This window comes from Phalangium opilio, unplaced genomic scaffold (assembly GCF_054372755.1).
Source record: "Phalangium opilio isolate 3A_F unplaced genomic scaffold, DU_Popi_V2 ptg000500l_1, whole genome shotgun sequence".
In the NCBI taxonomy this organism is placed as follows: domain Eukaryota; kingdom Metazoa; phylum Arthropoda; class Arachnida; order Opiliones; family Phalangiidae; genus Phalangium; species Phalangium opilio.
Window position 1 is genome coordinate 379,766 of NW_028324238.1, and position 21,420 is coordinate 401,185.

At 37.6% G+C, this 21,420-nt stretch overlaps 1 protein-coding gene across 6 annotated transcripts in view; it reads right to left on the bottom strand.

The window, feature by feature from the left end:
• The window catches only part of LOC149591742 (uncharacterized), a 141,166-nt gene extending 120,345 nt beyond the window's left edge, over window positions 1–20,821 (bottom strand). For 3 of the 6 annotated variants that reach the window (XM_089861708.1, XM_089861709.1, XM_089861710.1), the window contains exons 1-3: window positions 20,353–20,821; window positions 20,114–20,133; window positions 19,943–20,048 (exon numbers count right to left, since the gene is read on the bottom strand). In XM_089861708.1, the coding sequence (XP_089717834.1) occupies window positions 19,986–20,048; window positions 20,114–20,133; window positions 20,353–20,608 (339 nt within the window). In that variant the 5' untranslated portion in view covers window positions 20,609–20,821 and the 3' untranslated portion in view covers window positions 19,943–19,985. Of the gene's footprint in view, window positions 1–19,858; window positions 20,134–20,352 lie in introns of those variants that run through there. The other 3 variants (XM_089861707.1, XM_089861706.1, XR_016379530.1) reach the window with 3 other exon arrangements.
• Window positions 20,822–21,420: the final 599 nt, after the last annotated feature.

Below are 21,420 nucleotides of genomic sequence, written 5' to 3' on the forward strand. Positions count from 1 at the left end.
CAAAATTATTTTAGGGATTCTACTCGTCAAAAAGTATAGAATCTATTAAAAACTAAACACATTTTCAACCAAACGAAGTTAATACCGTAGTCTCTGGAGAGTGTATCAGGGGAAACCTCTGTAACTAAGCAAATTTATGATATTACCATCTATGTAAGTGTTCGAATTAAATAAATATGTTTATATTGTAAGTTAATTAAATTAAATTGCAAGTGCTTCCAGACAGACACATTTTTGAGGTTAACTATACCTGTACATTTAATTTGGGTATTGGGATTAGATAAGATAAAGTCTAAAAACTTACTTTTCTCTTTAAGTGCGTTAATTCATTCATTTCTTTTAATGCAATGAATTCTAGAACTTCGAAAACGGGTAAAATTTCACCCCTTCTGGCGAATTTCAGTAATAATTCCTACAAGTAACTACACAACAACCCTATGGCTTCATTTAAAGACGCGATCATTTTCCCGCCAATTTGTTCTTCTAAAATCCGCTAGGTGGCGAACGCGGCGGCTCGCTCGGCGCGCTACCGGCCAATCAACGCCCGCGATTTATAAGAGGCAATCCCCAAGTGTCTCATTTACGTCGTCTGCATTAGGTTCGGAAATCTATATTCTACCTTATAGAACTCAAAAGAAAGGCGCGGGTTTGATCATTTAACGACTAGCGGATAAGGAACATTAATAATTAGCAGGTTCGTGCTTTTACGTTTCACTTACACTCAAATTTTTCTCCTTAATTTACTATATTAAAATACGGCGTGTCGTAATTTTGTTGTACTGTACATCTGATAATCTGAGTGTCTAATTATTAGTCTTAGGAATGGGAAGATCAGTGTTCTTTTTAAATCTCAGCAGAGTCAATCTAAAACACAATTACTATCGTCCTCAAACTTTAGCAGACGATGGGTCCCGGGGAGTCAATGGTGACGACTCTGACGAGGCCACTCTAAAAAAATACTTATTTCCCGCCCTTGGAAACTCAGCTTTTCCTATTTGAAGCAGACAGCATGCGAATAAATATTCTCTAACAGGGTGGGAAATAAGGATTTTTTTTAAACTGGACATTAGGCCAGCGACCCCCCCCCGGGCCTGGAATAAATAAACTGGTCCATGACCATTGACCAGGGCGCGTCGTCTGCTAAACTAAAGAAGTGGGTAATTAAAACAGTTGAGATCATGTCTGGACTCTGGTTACCCTTTAATCTTCTTAGTGGTCCCGTGGACCACTGATCCCCTCCGATTTAATTTTTAAACTGGTCCAGGCCATTTTTAAACTGGTCATTTGCCCTGTGCCACCGCCTTATTTCCTACGCTGTATAATTTGTTCCTTTGAAGAAACGTTAGAGCTATTTATTGGCTGAACTCCAACTAGACGCGACCGCATCGATGTAAATGTAATCTGATTTCTTTGAATAATTATATTTCCAATATAGTAGCGCGATTATGCGATATTAGTTTCTCTGTATCTTTAAATGACTCAGACGTAGAATGCAAGTCGGATGATCTTCAGTGACTCACCTAAATATTTCAACCAAGATAACGTGATTCTTGTTAGACATTCATAATTATCACAAAGCCCTATATTCGTTGTTTACTGTATACTCTATCGAAAATTTTATCATAACAGCTATGTGGTTTTACATTATGGGGAAAAAATGTTTTGTGGAATATAAGTTTGAGTTTTTTTTTTTTTTTTTGTCGCTCATCTGTGATCAGCTTCAACAGTACTGTACATTTGAGTTTTTTCTTTGCAGGCCCTTTAAAGAGGATTTGAATGATTTGGTGCGAGTTGTCGAGCATTTGAATTATTTGGTGCGATTTGTCGAGCATTGGAATGATTTGGTGCTATTTGAATGATTTGGCAGTAGTTCGAATGATTTAGTAGTGATTCGAGTGATTTGGTTTTGATTTTTAGAGTGATTTGGTTTTGATTTTTAGAGTGATTTGAATGAATTACTAGAGATTTCACTGATTTTTAGAGTGATTTGAATGAATTACTAGAGATTTCACTGATTTTTAGAGTGATTTGAATGAATTACTAGAGATTTCACCGATTTTTAGAGTGATTTGAATGAATTACTAGAGATTTCACTGATTTTTAGAGTGATTTGAATGAATTACTAGAGATTTCACTGATTTTTAGAGTGATTTGAATGAATTACTAGAGATTTCACTGATTTGTGCAGCGATTTGAACTATTTGAATGATTTCATAGCGAGTTTAGTGATTTGCTTGATTTGGGAAGTGATTTGAAAGGTTTGAAAACCTAGGTGTATGAGATTTGAAGGAGCGACGGCCCCCTCGGAGGCTCGGAACAGAATCCCAACATTATCAGCAGAATAAAAAACAAGACGACCCAAGGGCTCGTAATAGCAGCCACATCGTACCATACTTAACAGGAGTACAGAAAATTTGAGTGAATAGCCCCTCAATGCGCTACTGTTTTAAAAATTATTACTAAACTTTTTTTACTTACCTAACTTTAACAGTGGTAAAACGAAATACCCATTAAAAGAAGTACAGATAATCACAGTGAATAGCCCCTCGATGCCCTAACAAAAAATTATAACCCCTGCCCCTAATCCTTACTTCAATAAAATTACTTACGTTATAATTGTAATATCTGGGGCTCCAAGCTAGTACCTTCTTTTAAAACTCATCTCGATTTATGGAAAAATAGACGTATCTTCAAATAATAAAACCATTTCAAATATAACGTCGGCATATAGTTCCTTTTGCTTTTAAACATTCCCCTTGATTTCTTTGAATTTTGAAATAGGGAAGTGAGATAAAAAGCGTGAAACCCTTATTGTTGACGGGTGACAGGAATTTTAAAGGTAGTACTAAACCTCCGATTTAAATTAAGGCACTACTAAAATCCTCTCTCTCTAACTTCTATATCGAGCAAACGTAAACCACAATTCGCAAAGCTTAACCTTACCTGTACAATTAAATGCAATGCTTAAACTTACTATTATAACCCCTATCCTTTTAAAATGCACTAACGAAAAATATCACTTCACCACAATTCTCTCACATTCACTCTCCCTTCAATGACGAACGAAAAATTTTATACTGCCAAAGGCATAAAATAACCATTTCTTCGGTTAGCTCTGCCATAACCATTTCTTTGGGCAACTCTGACCACATTCCGAATCGCGAAAAACCACCACCACTACCACGCCCACCACAGGCTCGCGGGACTAACTAATAGTAAAAGTGGATGAGGGGAAAAGTATGAAAATGGCCATGACACCGTGTTAAAAAGCGCGGACATCAAAGTTTCGCCAATAACTAGTTAGTTTACTAGTGACTGATGGACTTGCAAACTCGCGACTGAAAGAAGTTCAGACATTTATACTCCTTGGTTTAACCTTCGGCGTTGAAGCTCGATTACAAAACAAAATGGAGGCGATAGTAACGTTGGTTGATTTCTCATCACAATATGCACCAGAAACATAAAAATAAATTGGCGAAAACAATTGTGAAATACAATGCATTACTGTAAAGAGGGCATTTATGCATTTTCCAGGAAATAAGTGACCACAATGATAAAGTTAAAAAGAAAAAATTAGAAGAGAATCCATATAAAATGTTAAGCCTTTGCCAAAATAAACCAAACGAGCCTTTAATAATAAAGATAAAACCAGGGATAGATTTATTTTTTTAAGACGGAATGCTCAACGTATGGCCTTTACTGCAGTCCAGCTCATAGCCGAGTATAGAGCCCCTTCCTTCAACACGTAACCAAAAAATTAAATTATCTTATTGGCTCACTAAAACTACATATTGGTGACGTTGCTGACAAGGAGGGCCAAAAATAGTAATTACTGTTTACCTCTGTCGCTATGAATACGACCCCTCTTGCGTTGTACCATAGCCCACTCGATCACGCACGTCACGACACAAGACTGAATGCAGTGTCCGGGAGCGCGGATCGAGTGGGCTATGGTTGTACAGATAAGCGTCTTCACAGGGGTTCAAAATGGAGCCGTCTAAATGCGAGGGCCCGTTAATTATTCGGGAATTGTTTTTAATAGCAATTAAGAAGGTAGTTAGTGAATTTGGTGCCGGTGTTTTGGATTTGGAGTACATCTGTAAGGGGAATGAGAAATTTATAGGACATTGTCCACTGAGTTTGCAAAAATAGTGTCGCTTCTCCATAGCCAAGCTATCAAAAATTCGGAAAATTTATTGGTCAAACTGTCCAGTGACCCCCATAGTTTTTAAAAAAATTATTGGACATTTTAAAATTTTATAGGACAATGTCCAGTGTCCTGTGCTTATTTCCGGCCCTGTCCCCTCATCCACTTTTGCTAATAGCCTCATCGAATATATACGATGTGGCTATTCACCACAATTCTCTCACATTCACTCTCCCTTCAATGACAAACGAAAAATTTTATACTGCCAAAGGCATAAAATAACCATTTCTTCGGTTAGCTCTGACATAACCATTTCTTTGGGTAACTCTGACCACATTCCAAATCGTGAAAAAGCACCACGCCCACCACAGGCTCGCGGGACAAACTAATAGCCTCATCGTATATATACGATGTGGCTAAAAACTTAGGCGAAAATTCTGCCGGACTCGCGACAGAAAAAAATGATTCAGACCTATATAAGAAAACCTGATTATCTCGGCCCTCTAACTTGCAATTTTCTTGAAAATAGCACCAAGTATTATTGTCAAGCAATCGAATACGCCACCCCTCATTACTGGAAAATAAATAGTTCATCATTTAATTACATAATTAAATCATTTTAAAGGGGAGAAAAACTTGATTATCTCGGCCCACTAACATACAATTTTCTTGAAAATAGCACGAAGTATTATTATCCTTAATACAAGCAATCGAATATGCCATGCCTCATTACTGGAAAATGAATAATTCATGATTATCTTAAAGGGGGAGAAAACTTGATCTTCTCGGCCCCCTAGCATACAATTTTCTTGATAATAGCCCTAAATATTCCACGCCATATAAGGCATTTTCCAGTAATAATTCATGGCTCATTCGATTCGTGATATTGAGTAGAATATTCAGGAATATTTTCATGAAAATTGTATGTTAGGGGCCGAGATAATCAGGTTTTTCTACTTTTGTATAGTAATGATATTAGCAAATGTGGATTAGAGGGAAAGTATGGCCATAGAGCCTGTGTTAAAAAACGCGGACATCAAAGTTTCGCCAATAACTATTTAGTTTACTAGTGACTGATGGACTTGCAAACTCGCGACTGAAAGTGGTTCAGACATTTATGCTCCATGGTTTAACCATAGCCCACTCGATCACGCGCATCACGACGCAAGCTGCTCGCGCTATAGCTAAATTACCGAGATTTTTTAAAAACGTATCTAGTTTTATGTGCTCTTCTATTGCTTCGATAACCTTACTTAAATCCATATTTTACCTTCAAATACCTTTTAAAACATTACCAGCTACTCTGTTCTGACTACAAACACAAATCGAGGAAGTTCTAGCATACACAATAGCAGACGACGGTAACAGCGGAACCGCGAATTAACACAAGACTAATTTTAAGGGAGTGAACAGGCCCAGTGTAGCTACGCCAATAAAACGGTCAACTACGGCGAAACTCTGATGACTCGCGACTTTTGGAAATTTTAATACTTTTCCTCTCATCCACTTTTGAGTTTTGATATGAGTGAATATTTTTTGACTATTTTCATATGTCTGAAGCAATTGTTCCGTCGTGAGTCCGACAGAATTTTCGCCAAAGTTTGTTTTGATTCTGTTCTGCTAGCCTAAATTGACGGCGGCGTTGTTGATACCGTAACTTGTTCTTCGCATTAGATGTTTAGAAAACTATTTCGGCAATATTGCAGGTATCAAATAATTCTGTTGTACGTAAATACGTCCCAAAAACACTGCTGCCATAAACGAATCAAGTTGTGAAATATTTCTGCCGCATAGTTCTGCTTGAACTCAAGGGTTTAACAGGTAAGAACTTTATTGACCTATCATGGATTTTGGATTAGGAAATTTGTTTGTAGACAGCTCCCTATCTCGAACCACAGCTTATTCTGATGATAGTATCATCATGGATAAAGAATGCGCGTGAGGAAATTGGTTTTCACTCTACAGGATAGGCAATTCCCTATCTCGAACGACAGCTTATTCTGTATATATTCTATTACAACATCGGTTGTCAGCACGCGTAAAGCTAGGTCTCTATTTAATCTAGCCTTGCGCGTGCTGACAAGAGACAAAGAACTTCAGGATCTTCAGGATTTAAAATCGTTTAAAATATCCTGAAGTTTTTTGTCTCTTGTCAGCACGCGCAAGGCTAGATTAAATAGAGACCTAGCTTTACGCGTGCTGACAACCGATGTTGTAACAGAGTATATACAGAATAAGCTGTCGTTTGAGATAGGGAGTTGCCGATCCTGTAGAGTGAAAACCAATTTCCTCATGCGCATTCTTTATCCATGATAGTATGGTGTGGATGGTCAAATATAGGTGGTGGTTTGAAACTTTTTAAAGTGAACATAGCAGACTAACTACTTTTTGTACATATTTACAAAATAACGTTTAATTAAACTGTTGCTTGGGAGCATGTTACCATTGGGGTTAATTGTTACATTCATTGCATGACATACTTCTCTATGGATCGGCCACCTTTCGGTCTAATAAAAATTTGTTTAAATTGTTCCTAATTTAACTGCAATTTATAAGACAAGAATTAAGTCGTTAATTCTTGGTTTTGAAAATTGTATTACAAATAGGGTAGGTATATAAATTAAATTTAAAAGAAAGTCACTTCAGACAATTTGAAGACAATGCAGGAAGCTTCGAACAAAACCCCAGAGGGGGAGCACCCTCCAGAAATCACCCGTTCACGACGAAGTAATAAAAATCAAATCACTTGTGAGGAATGCGATTTTACTTCTTATAATGAAAACGCCCTTAAGAGGCACAAGTTAACTCACCCACCAAAGTCGCGCATTATAATTGTTGAAGACACTGATGCTCCAAAACTCAAATTGCGTAGCATTTTGAAGAGAAAGAGTTGCGCTCTTGATGACGAAGACTCCAGTAAGCGAAACAAACAGAGCCCTCGTTCACTTCAAAAAGTACGATTCAATTTGCCAATAGATAAAGTCAAAGAAACTCCTGAGGTTAAATGGAATTTAATCCGAATAAGTACTGATCAAAACATCATAAACCCAATGGATATCGAAGCCGACTCAACTCAAGATATTTACGAAGCCGACTCAACTCAAGATATTAACGAAGCCGACTCAACTCAAGATATTTACGCTAACAAAGAGTCAATGGATGGCACGAATGCGTCTTCCGATTGTCAGCTGGATTTGAACCAAAGAAATACACGTCATGAGTCAAAGGGGAATAAGCCAAATGCTTGCCAAGACATCAAGTCCTCCAATGAAACCATTGAAAGTCAAAACACCGATAAGTCAGAGCTTTTAGAACAGAGAAATTTGACATGTCACGATGCTATTGAAGGAAATGAGACTACATCATCGGATGAAAAATATAATGATGATCGTGACAACTCTGCAAAAGAATTCACTGAAAGCCTCGAAGGAATTGACGCAGTCCAGGGGTCTTATAACCAAAGCCATACCAATTCATCGGATGAAAAACACAATGATGATCGTGACAACTCTGCAAAAGAATTCACTGAAAGCCTCGAAGGAATTGACGCAGTCCAGGGGTCTTATAACCAAAGCCATACCAATTCATCGGATGAAAAACATAATGATGATCGTGACAACTCTGCAAAAGAATTCACTGAAAGCCTCGAAGGCATTGACGCAGTCCAGGGGTCTTATAACCAAAGCCATACCAATTCATCAGATGAAAAACATAATGATGATCGTGAGAACTCTGCAAAAGAATTAACTGAAAGCCTCGAAGGAATTGACGCAGTCCAGGGGTCTTATAACCAAAGCCATACCAATTCATCAGATGAAAAACATAATGATGATCGTGAGAACTCTGCAAAAGAATTAACTGAAAGCCTCGAAGGCATTGACGCAGTCCAGGGGTCTTATAACCAAAGCCATACCAATTCATCAGATGAAAAACATAATGATGATCGTGACAACTCTGCAAAAGAATTCACTGAAAGCCTCGAAGGCATTGACGCAGTCCAGGGGTCTTATAACCAAAGCCATACCAATTCATCAGATGAAAAACATAATGATGATCGTGAGAACTCTGCAAAAGAATTAACTGAAAGCCTCGAAGGCATTGACGCAGTCCAGGGGTCTTATAACCAAAGCCATACCAATTCATCAGATGAAAAACATAATGATGATCGTGAGAACTCTGCAAAAGAATTAACTGAAAGCCTCGAAGGAATTGACGCAGTCCAGGGGTCTTATAACCAAAGCCATACCAATTCATCAGATGAAAAACATAATGATGATCGTGAGAACTCTGCAAAAGAATTAACTGAAAGCCTCGAAGGCATTGACGCAGTCCAGGGGTCTTATAACCAAAGCCATACCAATTCATCAGATGAAAAACATAATGATGATCGTGACAACTCTGCAAAAGAATTCACTGAAAGCCTCGAAGGCATTGACGCAGTCCAGGGGTCTTATAACCAAAGCCATACCAATTCATCAGATGAAAAACATAATGATGATCGTGACAACTCTGCAAAAGAATTCACTGAAAGCCTCGAAGGCATTGACGCAGTCCAGGGGTCTTATAACCAAAGCCATACCAATTCATCAGATGAAAAACATAATGATGATCGTGAGAACTCTGCAAAAGAATTAACTGAAAGCCTCGAAGGCATTGACGCAGTCCAGGGGTCTTATAACCAAAGCCATACCAATTCATCAGATGAAAAACATAATGATGATCGTGAGAACTCTGCAAAAGAATTAACTGAAAGCCTCGAAGGAATTGACGCAGTCCAGGGGTCTTATAACCAAAGCCATACCAATTCATCAGATGAAAAACATAATGATGATCGTGAGAACTCTGCAAAAGAATTAACTGAAAGCCTCGAAGGCATTGACGCAGTCCAGGGGTCTTATAACCAAAGCCATACCAATTCATCAGATGAAAAACATAATGATGATCGTGACAACTCTGCAAAGGAATTCACTGAAAGCCTCGAAGGCATTGACGCAGTCCAGGGGTCTTATAACCAAAGCCATACCAATTCATCAGATGAAAAACATAATGATGATCGTGAGAACTCTGCAAAAGAATTAACTGAAAGCCTCGAAGGAATTGACGCAGTCCAGGGGTCTTATAACCAAAGCCATACCAATTCATCGGATGAAAAACATAATGATGATCGTGACAACTCTGCAAAAGAATTCACTGAAAGCCTCGAAGGAATTGACGCAGTCCAGGGGTCTTATAACCAAAGCCATACCAATTCATCGGATGAAAAACATAATGATGATCGTGACAACTCTGCAAAAGAATTCACTGAAAGCCTCGAAGGAATTGACGCAGTCCAGGGGTCTTATAACCAAAGCCATACCAATTCATCAGATGAAAAACATAATGATGATCGTGACAACTCTGCAAAAGAATTCACTGAAAGCCTCGAAGGAATTGACGCAGTCCAGGGGTCTTATAACCAAAGCCATACCAATTCATCGGATGAAAAACATAATGATGATCGTGACAACTCTGCAAAAGAATTCACTGAAAGCCTCGAAGGAATTGACGCAGTCCAGGGGTCTTATAACCAAAGCCATACCAATCCGGAGAACCAGGCCCATGAAGTTATCGAGTTGTTGAAGCAAACTATGGACACTCATGAGACCTTGGGTGTCGCAGTCCAGCCATTTACCGAAAGCAATAACGCACGAGCCAATATACAAGTTACTGTACAAACCCTCAACAAACCCTGGGAGGGAGTTGAGCAGAATTTAACAACAGTCAAAATTTTAGCTGAAAGACTTGACGCTAAGATGTCACCCTCCAATAAGAAAAGATCTTCGAAAAACCTTGATCATAAACCCAAGAATATTGTGGAGACTACGGTCAAAGCCAAGCTACCTCATTCGACCAAACAATCCACTGAAGCCAATATAAATCAAGGAGCTGCGAGCAAATGTGATGACAAACAAACGCCCTATAAACAAAAAGAAATGACCAAGGCCAGATTTAGTCCTCTAACTCGTCCATCTCTTAAGGGCTCCAAGAAGTTTAATGATAATATATTGGTTGTTGATGACGCAATGGAGGAGTTATCGGAAGAGTCACTTGACGATGAGGAATCTTTCGAATGCGAAAAATGTCACGTTGTCTTTAAATGCAGACATAAGTTGCGTGATCATTATTTTAAATGCGGCAAGAAATAGATTATTTTACTCAAACCGTGGTTTATGACTCTGAAGCGCAAGCTTGAGCTTCAATAATATTATGATAAAAAATATTTGTATGAAAACCCGCCTTAATACATGTTCTTTCAAGAAGTCATAAACCGTCCAAGGATATTAAGTTAAATTTCAACTCTAAGCAATAAAAGTTCCTTTTTCATTTTTTTGTGTAAAACTAAGTCATAAATAAAAGGCGTTACCTGTTTACAACGTTGTTTCCTAAGCCTAATCACTCCTCAAATGGCGGGTAAGCAATATGCTAACCAACAGTTTGCCCAACCCCTTCACCCCAACAGGTTTTGGTCGGCCGTATTTCTAGACAATTTTTTTTTGCTACAATTAGACAGGCATGAAAGTTAAAGGCTAACAAACGTGTTTACTGCTTCATTACTTTGGTTACGAAATAAATATTAATTATATTATTATTTATTATTATTAAACAGGAAACAAACCATTTAGCTGTTAAATCCACATTCACAATTTCACACACCCAACTATAACATTTGAACAAGCAGACAGCTTGAAAATATAGATTTTTGACCCTGAATAATGTTTTCCCTGCAGTAAACCTATGACGTAGTAGTGACGTCGCACAAACATTAAAACAAGCAGGAGGGTGCAGATATAGTTTGCGAAATCACCTATTCATTTCCTGTTTTTTCCCCCATTGAATGATTACATGTGTCCAAGGCACAATCCTTATTGGATGTAAAATTTCGTCTGCTTTAGGCCTACTAAATATTCTCTGCGTGAAGCTTTGGTGGAAACCCTGTCATTGGGATGCTGGACTTTTCCCGTAACCCTAGCCGATCGCCGCGTACTTCTTAATTCTAACGATGGGAGTAGAAGCCAAAAATTGCTTTCTGCGAACACGTTTGCTACGATTTGCCAACTGCGAACACGGTGACACAAACGCGTCCTCTCCGTGACGTCATTGTCACTCGGAGAGGTAAAAACATGTGTTCAATCATGGTCTGCGTTCAGTAACACTCATCGGGAAAAACATCGATGTTTGGAAAAATGAAATCGGTGTACTTTTGACGTCATGATGACGTTGCAGTTGTTGAACGGCACAATTTTGTGTAATCAATGCTTTTCAAAATGGCGAAGATATGATAAGGTTATGGCAGAGGCTTAAATAATGATACCGAACTATTTACAAAGATATTGTACTTCAATTTATCAATTAAATTCTGACATAATCCTTTTTTTTACCGAAATAATATATTGCTTTTTAGTATTATTATCCCTAAGGATAATATTTGTCAGTTCTTCATTAATTAAAATTGCAGAGATTGGGATGTAGTTCCCTCCATTTTTTTGTCGCGGCGCAAAATTACGAAGTTTACGTCATGAATCCGATGCTCATCAAAAAAACCTCTCACAGCTGATTTTACTGATAGGCATCCGATGAGCATCATGACGTCACGCCCAAAGACTCGAAAAACCGTTCAGTAAGACATCGATGTCATCTTTTAGCCGATTTTACTCGGAAAATTCAAATAAACATTACCTATGAAATGAACTGTCAATAGTCAACAAAAAAAAATCATATAGAATGAAAACAAATGGTATTTTAAAAGACCTTAAAGAGACAGCAGCTTGTAAATGAAAGAATAATACATAGAGGCATGGAACAAATTTTCCTTTATGCTACAACATACAAATTAATGATAGCTTGGGACGCCACCGATTCATCGACAACGTGTTGATGAAAAGGGTCTCTCACTAATGCCCGTAGGGTCATATATGTATCTTTTAGTTGTATCTTCGATGGTCTTATCTTCTTTTAAAACCCAAAACCACCAGGTGGCTTCCTTGGCTGTAAGTATAAATCCCTTGTCCAGGGTCAGAGTAGAAATTGACCCATGAGGGGAAACCGTCAAACAGAATTTGAAACACGGCCTCAAATCCGCGTAATTTGACTGGCCCTTCGGTACAGCGCTCGCCCCGGGGTAAACTGGAGTAGATTTTTAACAGGGCATATCGGTTTCTACTGTTGAACTCTGATCAAGAGTTAATACGCAGAGTATTGCTGTTTCGGTTGTGACTATATAGCTATTTCAGTGGGGGAAAATTTCGTCCGCTACGAAAATTGGGCCTGCCTTTGAGTGTAGAGCGGCCATTTTATGAGGGTTTTCTCTATGGGCAAATAGCATTGGTGACGTAGCCATTACCCCCTCTGAAATAGCCCTATATTGGAAGATTTGGAAACTCATAATAATGTGAAACGCAATAGGTTTTTTTAAGTTTCCAATGCCGAGTCATTCCTGATTCCGGTTCTGCAACATCTACTATGTATTACTTTGTAAAAGTGTTCCTACATCTACTATGTATTACTTTGTAAAAGTGTTCCTACATCTACTATGTATTACTTTGTAAAAGTGTTCATACATCTACTATGTAATACTTTGAAAAGGTGATCCTTCTTTTACTATGTAATATTTTGCAAAAGTGATCCTTCTTTCACCGTGAAACACTTAGTAAAGGTTTTTTTTTTAGAATTAGACAAAAGCAAATGCGAGCAATAGCATCACATGCTATAAAACAGTTAACCAACATAATTCAACAAATGATGTGTTGCTTGATACGTAATTTAGCTAGTATTGTTAATTATTGTGTGTCCCAAGTTTATTTCAAAAACACAATGATAATTTTTTATAACAAGTTTCCTCGTAGGTCTTCTTTAATTTTGAAACCTGAATATGAAAGATGTAATACATCGTAATCACAACAAGCTGTCGCAAATTGTAATTGTCATGCCGTTAATTAGCTAGATGTCACCTATCCGTTTTATCAAATGTGGATGAGAGGGAAAGTATGACAATGGCCATAGAGCCTGTGTTAAAAAACGCGGACATCAAAGTTTCGCCAATAACTATTTAGTTTACTAGTGACTGATGGACTTGCAAACTCGCGACTGAAAGTAGTTCAGACATTTATGCTCCTTGGTTTAACCATAGCCCACTCGATCACGCGCATCACGACGCAAGCTGCTCGCGCTATAGCTAAATTACCGAGATTACACAATAGCAGACGACGGTAACCGCGTAACCGCGAATAGGCCTTTATAGAAAGTTTTTACGGCTTGCGCACCTTGTTGATTTGTCCCGCCGCGCCTGCGCATTATAACAGCCATACGTCACCAAAATTCTCTCGGAAGTGACGTCACTAAACTCAACAACCAAGGCTTAGATCAAAATTCTTAAATAAATATACTTTACGTTAGATCTAATCATTACAAATTCATACGAGTATCAAATATCAACATTAGAATAGTTCGGCATAATATGAATAAGATTTGCTGGCACAAAGTAGAGAAACACAAACGAAGAACAAACGCTTTAAAAAAAGCCCACCATTTTATCAGTCTGCTTTATCTCTCCAAATCCTGCCTCCGGTTCGTGTTTTTTATAACACAAAACTGGCTGAACTCAACTGACTCAGTTTGAACTACAAGAGGGGACAAGTACCCATAATTCCTTTAGAACTTTCTGTAAAGGCCTATTAACACAAGACCTATTTTAAGGGAGTGAACAGTCCCAGTATAGCTACGCCAATAAAACGGTCAACTACGGCGAAACTCTGATGACTCGCGACTTTTGGCCATTTTCATACTTTTCCTCTCATCCACTTTTGGTTTTATGTTAGTGTTAAACTAAGTCCATCACTCATTATTAGAACAAAACCAAAATTATATGTTTAATATTAACAACATAATGTCACATGTCATTCACTCCAACTGCGAATCAACCACCGTTTAATGTATCTATTCTTATTATTTATTGGACAACGCTTGATGTCGCTAGTGTCTACCTACAGCTCAAAACCCGACCAAACACACTCGTATTCTATATACTACCCATATTTACTTGCGGAGATTCGTTTCAAATAATGTGTATCAGAATGGCTTACTCCGAATGAGCTCTTAAAAATATCTAATTCGAGCACACCTGGTGCTGCCAATCACGGCCTGTATTCCATATACGGGATGCTCGTGCGCGAGAGTGGTTGTTCCTTAATTAGGTTTGCGAGGTCTATGCTGCGTCCGAAGATGGGTATACCACTGAGAGGGGGTGAGTGTTACTAGCGCGAGGACTGTTCCGGCGATTATAAGATTTGGTGCAATGACGCCTTGAAAATCGTTCGGCACCCATGTGCACCCATCCGATAGGCTTGGAGGGAGAAAGATCATTAGAGAGGATCCGCGTGTTTCAGGCGTTTATGGCTCTTGCGGTTTGACCACCGGCTGTCTGATTATTTACAATTTAGTATTCTGCTAAGAAAAAGCTGTTTTAAATCTAGGCCTGTATCTGCATTGCTTTCAAGTCGTCATGTTAAGTTTTTAATAGAATTCCGGATAATTATAGTATTTCTAATCAGGCTACTTGTTATTTAATTTGGGATTATCAGACTTCTGTTAGGTTTAGAGCTCTTCAAATTGCACAGGGTGTTTTTGATAAGTATGCCATAAATTAAGAGGGATTTTCTTTGGGCGATTTTGAGTTGAAGATGTTCTATGACATTTTGCCGTTCGGGTCACTGTTTTCAAGTTAATATTGGATTATTTTGCCGATGACCCCCTTAAAATTAACTAAGAAACTGAAAGACAATTAATTAAGGGATCATCCCTATAACACTCAAATCAACTTAAAAACAGTGGTCTTTCACTGATCATATATTTAAATTAAAAAATCTGCACCTTATAAAAGGAAATTTGATGGTAAAGATCGTGTAATCAGGGGTCTAACTTTATTTTATTAATTATAAAGGTCTCAATGTGGGCTTTTATTGGGGTCAAATGAATTGCAAAATTTGATAGGACTTTTTTTATAAAGGGCTCCGTCAAGGGAATAATCCGAGGGGCTAGTCATTCGCCAAAATTTTGTACATCTGATTTCTGAATTCTGAATTTTTATGATTATATAGAATGAATTCCTTGATTTCCGTGATTACGATTATTTTAGGAGATTTCGATAATCTTTATACTGATTTCCCGTTATTGCCGCAGATTACTTGTGATTTCTATTTGAAGTAAAATGAATAGAACGATTATTTTTTTGTGAATGCCTTGATTACCATTGGATTCTTCGTGAATTACGATGAATGCGGTGATTGTTTCTATTGTCAGAGGGCAATAAGTCGCTCTATGACTTGGTCCCTCCAACAAATGTAATCTCTAAACAATGGAACTAATAAAAATATTTTTGAAATTGAAATAATTTCAACTGATTACGATTTTTATTTGGATTTTCGAATTCCTCGATTGATTATAAGTGATTATTTCAAGAAATGTGTGATTACCGAGGTGATTAAAAAAGATTATTAGTAAGTCATATAATTATTTCTGATTTTCTCAAGATTTCACGTTGTTTCCAGTGATTATCGGAGATTTCTGATTACCAACAAAAATTAACGTGATTACTGATTATTTTCTAAGAATTCAGAAATCAAGTAATAGATTTCTGCAGTTTTGTATACACCTGATTATTCAAGTGACTAGCCACTCGGAATAATCTGAAATGCGAAACACTTATTCTGTCGCTTACCAAATTGTTTTCTGATCTAAAGACAATTGCATAAGCCATAAAATGGAAGAGATAAGTTTTATATCTTAATGTTTCAAAACTTAGCTCAAAATCCATAAAATCTAAAAAAACAATATAGGTTTTCTTTCCAAATACCAGGTAAGTTGAAAACGCTTTAACAAGTAATATACTGCATAGATAATCTCTCCAAGGTGAACTTAAAGGTAGTGAATAGCCTTTTTAGATCATCGTCCTAAGTATTCGTAATCTGTTATGAAACCCGATATGTATGTTGACCGGGTTTGATCCAATGCTAGCAAGACGAGCATGCTACCTCACGCTGCACGCTGATAATCTTTAAAATATTAAAAGTTATTTTCAATCACACGTGCATGACGGTTTCTTTCTCCGAGCAGAAACCTAAATATAAAACCTGTTTGTAAAGAGGTTCTTCGGAATACCAAGAGAGCAGTAAGCAAGTACTAAGACGTCGAGTCTAGTTTATTTTCTTGAGAGATTCGTTTCGCGACAAACAACAACAACAAAGCAACCATCTCGCTCCTCTTTCCTTAATACCGGTAATGCATTCAACTCATTGCATCTAGGTTATTAAAGGGCTAGTATGATTCCAGTTCTAAAATGACTATACTGAAGGAGTGTTGACTACTGATTTGACCTATGGTGTCTGCCTATGGACCGAGGGGTCGGGTGTTTTGGAAAAAGTGTACGGAATTTCGTTTGATTCCGTTGGATTTCACTTGATTTCGTGGGATTTTGTTTGATTTCAGTAATTTAAATGTGGTAGACCCAATGTCTTTGACACTTTCCAATCATTTAGGCCCTAACAACTCCCCCATCAGAAATACCCAATATAATCAGAAATATCTGAACTTTTAGCCAAACTATTGATTGGGAGATATTGGCTACGAAAACCAGGAAATTGTCACACATGTTCAGTAGTTAGCTTTTCATTATATTTCATTTCTACCCATTTAATCGAGGGGCCGGACGTTTTTGAAAAAGGGTACGGGATTTCGAAATCCAATTTGATTTCTTCGGATTTCGTTGGATTTAAAAAGTCGATCAAATCCAACCGATTTCGTCGGATTTTCTCGATTTTTTTCGGTGATTTCGTTGTATTTTTAGATTTTTTCCGCTATTTCGACGGATTTTGTTAAATTTCCCTTGATTTCGTTGGATTTTAGGGTTTTTCCCGTGGCTTCCTCGGATTTTGAGATTTTTCCCATGATTTCGTCGGATTTTGCGATTTTCCCGTAATTTCGTTGGATTTTGAGGTATTTCCCGTGCTTTCCTCGGATTTTGAGACTCTTCCCGTGATTTCGTCGGATTTTGTGATATTTTTTATCTTGGGTTTTGCGATTTCTTTACTAATTTTGTGATTTCTTTATTGATTTTGTAATTTCTTCGTTGATTTTGTGATTTCTTAATTGATTTTGTAATTTCTTCGTTTATTTTGTGATTTCTTTCCTGATTTTGTGATTCCCTTCGCTGATTGTATGATTTCTTTGCTGATTTTGTGATTTCGTTATACTGATTTCGGATTTTTTTTATCGGATTTCGAAATCACCAAAAATACGTTTGATTTCTTTCGGGATTTCTGATTTTGTTATTGATTTCGGATTTCTTAAATTGGATTCCGCGGGTACCGTACGCGACTTCGTGAATCACAACCCCTCGCTAATGTGGGTTAAGGTGGAACATACATTGTACAAAGACATTATACAGTGCTTCAAAGTTACCAGTCCACAAATTTCTTTGGTACCAGGATATATCTAAGTTCATAAGGTATGTTCCATACGTTTGTCACTGGTTACTGAAATGACGAAGGTCAAACGTCATAGATTCTCGTCAAGCGATGCCTGGTGAGGCGCTGTCAAAGGCTTAGTAATGCAGACTAACTAGGAAGATGGACTGCAAAACCGAGTGTAGTCAATTCTCACGTCGTTCTCGGAGTTGAACTAGCACTCAGTAAGTTTCTAGCATTACGAAACATAGGAAATGTCATACTTATGGAACATATCTCATAAACTTATGATGTAACTAATTCAAACTGTAGTTGCGTATATTTGTGAGCCTTTCCCTTTAAAATAAGCATACACAGTAACTAAAAGTCTTAAAAATCTTTTTACGCACTCTTTAAAGGAAGGTCTATATTTCATACCCGGAATATCAAGTTGCGGCAAAGAATTTTGGTTAGAAAAATATTTTGAATGTGGGAGAGAGTCAAAATATAGAACGCTGAAAAAATGTAAACAAGTCGATAGATTTTTAAATTGTAAAAAAAGGATGCACTGTGTGTAAGCAACCATGCATCCGTGAAAGAATATTGGGGATTTTTAGTTATAGTCGTTTTTTAAAGGCAATGTAACTAGTTATGGCAATATTTTTCCCAGGTGATATATTTAAGGAGTTTCATAATGGCTCGAAGTTTACGCCAACTTTCTTAGTAGTTTTTACTTTATTGTGTTTATTCGTCTAACCGGTAGTTCATTGATATTGTAATTTTGATATACTCAAATAATGGAATATTTACTAATATGTATATTTCGCCAAACATTTGAATAGATTATGAGTTCGAGAACGAAAAGGTATTAAGCCGCGTATATATGCTATATATATCAAATCAATTGTTCTGTCAGTTAATTTCTCTTTGCCTTTATCTTTGTTAAAAGAACTGGCAAGGATTAAAAACAAAGTTTATTTTGTTAGCTTTAGAATAATTAGATCTTCTACAAGCTGAAACAAGCCTTTGCCAAGGACTCCATCTTAAGCTATGTTCACACTTACACGGGAATTGGTTCGGAACTGGTTTTCCTACTTGTTTTGAAACCCTCTTCATTACTAATTCGAAGCTATTTGAATAGCCTCGGTTCACTTTTAACAAAGCTTCTATTAGTGCTGTCATTTAGGACTTCCTTTTGTGTTGTAAGGCAAGCGAAAATATCATTAAGACTAGTCTCAAACGAGGTGAAATATCCCTGAAAACTAGTCTCAAACGAGGTGAAATATCCCTGAAAACTAGTCTCATCCCAGGTGATATATCCCTGAAAACTAGTCTCATCCCAGGTGAAATATCCCTGAAAACTAGTCTCATCCCAGGTGAAATATCCCTGGAAGCCAGTCTCATCCTAGATGAAATACCCCTGAAAACTAATCTCATCCTAGATGAAATACCCCTGAAAACTAATCTCATCCCAGGTGAAATATACCTGAAAACTAGTCACATCTCAGATGAAATATCCCTGAAAACTAAACTAATCTTACCCCAGGTGAATTATCCCTGAAAACTAGTCTCATCCTAGGTGAATTATCCCTGAAAACTAGTCTCATCCTAGGTGAATTATCCCTGAAAACTAGTCTCATCCCAGGTGAAATATCCCTGAAAACTAGTCTCATCCTAGGTGAAATATCCTTGAAAACTAGTCTCATCCTAGGTGAAATATCCCTGAAAATTAGAAACTATCCTCCAGAGGCCTCAACTTGGTTCGCGAAAGCAATTTCTAGAAACCGCGTTTGTAATTAGCAAGCGAAAATATCATTAATACTAGTCTTATACGAGGTGAAATATCCCTGAAAACTAGTCTCATCCCAGGTGAAATATCCCTGGAAACTAGTCTCATCCTAGGTGAAATAACCCTGAAAACTAATCTCATTTCAGGTGAAATATCCCTAAAAACTAATCTCATCCCAGGTGAAATATTCCTGAAAACTAGTCTCATACTAGGTGAAATATCCCTGAAAACTAGAAACTAGCCTCCAAAGAGGCCTCAACTTGGTTCGCGAAAGCAATTTCAAGAAACTGCATTTGTAATTAGCTTCTCGAGTATTAGTTTTTGTTTACACTTGAAGCGTTATCAATCGCTTCTAAGTTCTAACAGGTTTCTGATTTAAGCTTGAACATGGCTTAATTAACTAATCTAACTCAACAAACAAAGCCGCGCTACTATTCGACATTCGGTATTACCAGGGATAGATAGACTTTTTTAAGACGGAATGGGTAACAGGGTTATTCGGGTGCGCGTCCTAGTCCACGACCCCCTTACCCGTGACGGAGGGGTATGAAAGAAGAGGCGGGTCTTATTTTCGTTATGGCGTTGTATGTATATCCGGGTCAAGTAAACGTCGTCTGCCCGTCGTCTGCCCATTCGTCTGCCAAGTTGGAATGGGCTCGGATTGTAATTTTTGGAATAACATTGTTTAAAAATGGAAGTTACACAAGACATAGGGCTTGCAACTAAAAAAGACGGGGAAGACCCAAGAAAATTAAAAGTGAGTTAGAATTGAGTAAAAGTCTTCATAGATATTACAGCACGAACAGGTTTTAACCAAACACTAAGCTCACAAAACTCCTGACCATTCACTAAGCCTTGGTTAACTTCATCAAATTCGTTTACAAAATCATGAGGATAGTAGAAATGATTGGCTTAAGAAAGAATTAGCGAACACTTTTCACCTTTACAGATGTACTCCAAATCCAAAACACCGGCACCAAATTCACTAACAACCTTCTTAATTGCTATTAAAAACAATTCCCGAACAATTACCTGGACCCTCGCATTTAGACGGCTCCATTTTGAACCCCTGTGAAGACGCTTATCTGTACAACCATAGCCCACTCGATCCGCACTCCCGCTATAGCGCGAGCAGCTTGCGTCGTGACGCGCGTGATCGAGTGGGCTATGGTACAACGCAAGAGGGGTCGTAGTCATGGCGACAGAGTTAAACAGGAATTACGTATTTTTGGCCCTCCCCGTCAGCAACGTCACCAATACGTAGTTTTTGTGAGCCAATAAGATAATTTAATTTTTTGGTTACGTGTTGAAGGAAGGGACTATATACTCGTCTATGAGTCGGACTGAAGTAAAGGCCAAACATTGTTTATTCCGTCTTAAAAAAGTCTATCTATCCCTGGTATTACATAACACTTCAAGAAGTAAATATTACAATATCTAAACTTTTTCTTTTCTTCGGCGATGAAAAATTAACTGAAATATCAAAATTTGCAGGCAAAAACAAGTATCGATCAAACCAGCCAAAATTTCACAACGTTCCTATAGCGTCTTTCCCATAGTGAATCTTTTAAAGAAGTTTTTTTACGTACAAAGAAAAAGACGGGAAAATGTATGACTAGCCGTCATTCACTGTCGAGACTAATTTTTCAATCGGCACCGGAGTTTTATGATCCAGTTTTTGCTCGGCAAGGAAACCACCCCGTGTCGATTTATTTTACTTAAAAATTTCTCGTTTAACAATAGAGAGCCTTAATATTAAGAGTTTCTTCATTGAAATACTCTAAAAAGGTCTATTGTACGCTTGCTATAAAAAAATTGGTAAGTTGAACGTGTACGACACCGAATCGGAGCCACTAAATTCACTTCATCATAGCAGTGTCGGTAAACACTTCCAAAGTCATTTATTATAAAAATTGCCCCAAAATTTTCTTAAGAAATTATTGTATTCAAAGGCGACCTGCAAAAAAGTTTTTGAAAAATTATATTATATATTATACCTCGAAAAAACC